General features: G+C 31.7%; 1 protein-coding gene across 2 annotated transcripts in view; it reads right to left on the bottom strand.

Annotated features, from left to right (window-relative positions):
- Positions 1 to 3632: 3632 nt before the first annotated feature.
- Positions 3633 to 6568, bottom strand: part of LOC106457420 (caltractin-like) — a 22839-nt gene continuing 19903 nt past the window's right edge. For both annotated transcript variants that reach the window (XM_013916834.2, XM_013916835.2), the window contains exon 5: positions 3633 to 5157. In XM_013916834.2, coding sequence (XP_013772288.1) covers positions 5068 to 5157 — 90 coding nt within the window. In that variant the 3' untranslated portion in view covers positions 3633 to 5067. The remainder of the gene's footprint in view (positions 5158 to 6568) is intronic.

Below are 6568 nucleotides of genomic sequence, written 5' to 3' on the forward strand. Positions count from 1 at the left end.
GGTAATATTCGGACGCTTTTATCTGTTGTTTATCTTTAAAAAAAACGGTTTTTGAACAACATTATTTAAGGCTTAAAGTAAGTACAAATGCATTGGCGTGTCTGTTATAGTTCGTAACTTTTTCAGATAATCATAAATTCAATATTATACCCTGTATTTAAATAAATATTTTCCATCGTTTCTATGCCTTTTCTTTGAATTGGAATATCTTAAAGGACAGGTGAAGCCGTAGAAAACAACGACTCATCGTACCTACCCTCATCTATGTGTTGAGCGACTCTCACTAACATTACATAATATAAACATGCCACGTTCGTAAACCATGATATATCATATTTGGTAATTTAATATTGTATAAAATGCATAGTAAAGATAAATATATTTCATTTGATTTACTGTCATTTTCCTTTTAATTATAAAATAGCGAAGGTTTAAATCTTTGACTTCGACCTTAATGATTCATTACGTTCTATACGTTAACACGAACGACGATGCTACAACTACACCTGTCCTCTAAAGGAAAATTTGTATTGACATATTTATATGTAATTTTTATGTAAGAGAATACCAGTATTTGCTTAAAGTTGTCATTATTTTATTTATTGGCGTAACACAAATTAGCATTTTGTTCAAGAGTGCCACTAATCATATTTCATAACATGTACATAAAGTAAAATAAAACGTTTAATTTAGTCCATCATTGCCAACATTATAAAAACAAATTTATTTTTTGTATTTTTATTATAAAGGTGATTATAGATGAGTTTCCTTTCACCCTTAACATTTCAGTTATATATTGAGATGATTTTGATCTATAAAACTAACATATCTACATGTACTGCATAATTTTAATCGAATATTTTAAATTATTTTTTTTAAGATTGTAGATTTCTCAAAAAGGGACTTTCTGATGGCAAAACTCAGCGCAACTCTGGAAATCTAAAAGGCGATTTTAAAAATGTTCAAGTTTATATTAATGTTTTATTTCTTATTGAAACTGTTAATGATAAATAATTTGCATTGGATAGTCAGACTGGTTGGCTGAGTTGTGTTGCTGTTGTTAAGAGATTGAAAACATTGTGCTTCACAAAAAGACTTGTAACAGTTTTTAAACTATTTTTCCATCCTCAAGGCTTAGTGGCTAGGGCGCTCGACTCGCAATCTGTAGATCGCGGGTTCGAATCCCGTTACCGAACCTGCTCACCCTTTCATGCGTGAGGGCGTTATATAGTGATGGTAAATCCCACTTTTCGTTGGTAAAGAGTAGCCCAAGAGTTAGCGGCGGGTGGTATTGACTAACTTTATTTTCTCTAGTCTATCACTTCTAAATTAAGGACGGTTAGCGCAGACAGCCCTCGAGTACTTTTGTGTGAAATTAAACAAATCCATCCTGAAGAGTAAAACATGAAGTGTTAAAATAGCATATGAATAAAAATTGAGAAATGTGTGCAACGAAGTACAATCAGATATTCTTTATTATAAAAAAGTGTATTTGTAAAGGTGAATTTCCATTACGTGCTTTTGAGATAACCAAAGAAGTAATAAATGTAGTGCTTATACTAGAACGAGTATTTGAAGTTCTTGTGAGTAATGAATTTTAATAATAGAGCTTTTAATAAATGAGATGTAGTGATAAACTCGCACAAAACTTTACTTATAAACTATACGATTTGTTTTAGATTAATGGAATATTTTATCATATTCTTTTTACGTCATCCTGTTTTTGAATTGCATAATGTGCTTAATAAGAATATGTTTGAACAACAGCGAACGTTTAAAAATATATTTTAAAACATGCTATATTTTATGGTGCTGCAAAACTGTTGTAACACGATATTTCTCAATAAAAAAAAAAACCTATATTAAAGGACAAAGGAAAACGTGAAGAATTTGATCGTTATGGTTTAAATGTCTTTATAGTACATACAATACTCATTTTCCAAGAAGAAGAATGATGTATGGGAAAAGTACGACTTCTTTTCAAAAAAATAAAAAAAGAGGCGTTGATCCTATATTGCTTCGAAGATATAGTATCGTCCGTCTTAACATGCAGAATAGATTAAATACCATTTTCCCAAAATCAAAGTTTAAATACTAAATCTCTAGTGATTACCATGGCAGTAAAATCAAATTAAAGATAACTGTAGTTTCTACGTAATTTGGACATTGCTAAACAGTCAGAAATCATAGTTTACAGACATTATATAAGGTTGAGTACGTTACATTAAAAACGATTTTGAATATATGTAAATCGGCGAGTCACGTGACAACCATAGTTGATATAAAATCACAGTTGAACAGAAATGTATCATAACTACATTTTGACATTGTTTGGCGTTTCGTATGTAACGTGATGCCATTGAAAACTGATCACCTTCCAACGTAATATATTCGTATACTCAGTTCGTAAAGAAGCATTCAGCTCGGAGATTTATAATTTCTAAGACTATGATATCCCTTGTACTTAATGATACTGAAAAACAATAGAATACGGATCAACTTGAAGACAAGGATCGTCCACAGAAAAAAGACCCGCAACAAGTCACGTGCTCCTGCCATGGTAAATAAGGTGTGGCATCTGACAATCTACGAAGATAAAAATCAGGGGCAAAAGCCGTCCACATGCCCCAGGCAACAATACACAAATATAATCAAGAAGGATTTCCATCTGGAACCGAAACTAACAAGGTGTGGGTTCATAAAAATAAAACTTTCAGTTATACCTGCCATTCAAAAGTGTCAAGCAGCTCGAGAATAACACGTATTCATGCTATTCCATGCAAAGAAATATTAGTAAGTCATGAGATGCACTACCTAAAGACTTTTGTTTGACCAAACTGTTGAAACAGGCGCTGGAAAACTGTCATCTTCGTACACTAGATGGATTATAGAAACCATGCAGGAGGAGTGGTGTGCTTTACAACAAAGCTCTTTTTTTATGTAAACTATGCTACAGGGCTATTATCAGGATTCAAGATCGCCAGATAGAGTATGACCGGACATGGTAATATGGAATGTAACGACATGGTGAGGTTCGAAATATCATTATATACAATATTGCTCCAGTAAGATCACCTTATGTCAGCCATAAGTAAAGTCCTTATTAGTATCTATTATCTATGCAAATTTTAACCAGTATTAGGGGCAAAAGTTTTTTGGGGAAAAAAAATCTTGACTTAGAGATCAATCATTGAGATATTTTAGCTATTGTGTCATTTCAGTACATGTGACTAGAATAAAGCAAAACAAATTCCATTTATATAATTTTCAAAGCACTATAATGGCTTGCTTGCTTTCCTTACATACTTAGTCTAATATTTACTCTAGGCAAATATGTCCATTTGCTGCATGACAATGTAAAGTCACGAAATAATATTAGAGGTAGAATTTAACCAAATACACAACAGAACATCTTGGAAGAGTATTGTTTAGTGCTGAATTGATCAGTTGTGGATATCTACAAGATCACTGTACTTACAATAAATTCAAAGAAATTAAATCACTTAAAAGTTGAGATGGTCGAGTACATTTATTCCGGATGTTTCAGTATATTTTTATTTCAGTATCCACTGTGCATAAAGTAATCACAGCATAACTGCCTAGTTTTTGGCTGTATTAGATGCTGAAAAAGTTAAATGATATTGACCATAATGTTTAACAACTACAGTTTCTACACATTCAAAACTGATTAAAATATTTAACTCAATTTTAAATAGCATATAACACTGGGTTTATTGGAAAAACGTTGTATACAAAATGTTTTGCTGAAGTTAACTCAGCAGTATCAACTGTAGCAAAAAATCAAAGGATTTGTTTGTTATTAAATACAAAGCTACTCATTACTGAGACGCCAAGGGCCAGGATTCTCAAGATCTTTATACCTGTTGTAGTAGCTTTTAATTGTAAAGACTACATCTTATACAAGTACCTCTTTCTACTCCTTTTGCTTTTCATAGATACACTATACGGTCCTTTGTTATCCGGCAGTTTCGTTCCCTCTAAACGTTGATGAACACCTTCCATTGTTACTGCTTTCATCTTACTAGAGGAGGTTTATATCCTGCCAGTGGAGTTATGCTGCATTTCTCCTGTAAGCCTTTACCGTTTTTGGTTTAGCTTTAACTATGCATGGCCTGGCACTTACATCTTGGTGACGATCTTACCATACAGTAGTTTTGCATTCTGTCATCCAATCACTCTGAATAATACTATGTAATTGCTATGATGAAATTCTGGAGATTTACTGCTCAAATGTTTATTATTCACCCTGATATAAATCATCGTAAATTACAAAGTTTATAGAAAAAAAATGAATCTCTACTCCCAAACAGTCCAAACATTGCAGCAAACAGAGAGAGAGGGAACATATCATTTATACATATAAAATAGAACTCTATATGTGTTACACTTGCTGGAATGGAAAAGTGGCTCAAAGTGGTTAATATTAGGTGTCTGTTAACATCTCTAAAATCTCTTTACTATCAAATGGATCATTTATTCATCAATATTTCATAAATACAATGGTAATACATGGAATGAACAAATCAATTTCACATATTAAAATGAAAAATATTAGAAAAAAAAACACATAAAAAACCTAAGTTTTAAATACACTGCTTTCATATGATGAATTTAATGTACCACACAAGTAAATTCAGATACTTTACAATCTCATATATAAATATAACATAAATGTAACTGGAGCTTTAATTTCAGTTTGAAATGATTTTCCTTTTTTTTAGAAATTCTAAAAGGTACCACATGCAAAAAATATATGCAAAGCTTGACATTTTTAATTTTTAACTTTCAATAAAATAACTATAATTTTCATTTTCGAAAACCTGAATTTGATCTTACAAGTTCAAGTATTTATAAACAGAAAAAAACAAAAAACTCTTTAACAATAGCAATAAATACAATTAAACATGAGCAACACATGAAATGCAGTATATGTGTATATATATACAACACCACAATAATGTTTTCAAAATTACAAAAGGGGAGTAGCAATAGCTCCATACTTATTATTTGAAAACTGTTTGGAATTATGAAATAGCCGAATGTATTCTAATACAAACATGTTTTCTTCATGATGCGCAGAAACTCTTCTTGGTTGACTTCTCCATCCCCATCTCTATCGGCTTCTTCTATCATCTCCTGTAATAGAAGGCAGAATTAGAAGCATATATGTATGTACATATCCAAGTTTCATCTTAAAGAATTTGTGAGCAATAAGTAGGCCTACACGGGATCATAACTATTAGTCTAATTGGTTTAGCACTGTTATACAATATCAAATCAGCTTCAACCCCTTTCTTTCTGATTTTCTTTCCACTTTTTCATCATTATCATTAAATTTTCAGTTTTACTTTGAGCACGTGTCATTATCGTTTTTATTTTTACCAACATAATCCCACTTCTGACAGCAGCATTGTAACTGCTTAGTCCAGACCACTTAATAATAACAACAATAATTTATGAAAGTTGACTTAAAGCTCTTAACCTTAAACAAGATAACAATATTGGAATTTTACCACTGGATAAAGAAAACACTAATATCTTTATGAACAAAGAATATTATGAAAAGAAGAAAACCAGATTATTATCTGACCCTGTATATATATATATACCTTTAAGATCAGATCCTACAAAACAAACTCTGAGGAAACTAAACAAATTTCTTACTTATAAGAGCAGCAGGGATTATGAAAGACTACTTATCAACGTTTATCTTCTCATCATTGTTCACCTCTTCCAAAAATCCACAAGCCTGACTTACCTCTATGACCTATTGTATGCTATATTGGTTCCCCAATGTATAACTCTGCAAAATTTTTGTCTATGATTTTGAAACCTTTAACTGAAATTTCCAAACACTCTTTAAGAAACTCTGAACAGTTTGTTAAGATTATTAGGGACAAAAAGGTTCATAGCTCACTTCCTTACACAACACTAATCTCAGTTAGAAATATCATCAAAATTCTGGAATTATGCTTAGAATTTAGCTATTGTCTTTGGAATGGTCAGTACTTCAAAATGAAAGAGACTTAGAATCTAGCTATTTTCTTTGGAATGGTCAGTACTTCAAAATGAAGGAGGCTTAAAATCTAGCTATTTTCTTTGGAATGGTCAGTACTTCAAAATGAAGGAGGCTTAGAATTTAGCTATTTTCTTTGGAATGGTCAGTACTTCAAAATGAAGGAGGCTTAAAATCTAGCTATTTTCTTGGAATGGTCAGTACTTCAAAATGAAGGAGGCTTAGAATCTAGCTATTTTCATTGGAATGGTCCGTACTTCAAAATGAAGGAGACTTAGAATTTAGCTATTTTCATTGGAATGGTCAGTACTTCAAAATGAAGGAGGCTTAGAATTTAGCTATTTTCTTTGGAATGGTCCATACTTCAAAATGAAGGAGACTTAGAATTTAGCTATTTTCATTGGAATGGTCCGTACTTCAAAATGAAGGAGTACTCTAATGGGCTCTCCTACTTCTACCTGTACTTGTTGTAAATTTATATTCAAGTCTAATTTTAGAAAGTACTACAGCTAGCTATCTCTTCAACTACAC

The sequence above is a fragment of the Limulus polyphemus genome, unplaced genomic scaffold, assembly GCF_000517525.1.
Source record: "Limulus polyphemus unplaced genomic scaffold, Limulus_polyphemus-2.1.2 Scaffold328, whole genome shotgun sequence".
In the NCBI taxonomy this organism is placed as follows: domain Eukaryota; kingdom Metazoa; phylum Arthropoda; class Merostomata; order Xiphosura; family Limulidae; genus Limulus; species Limulus polyphemus.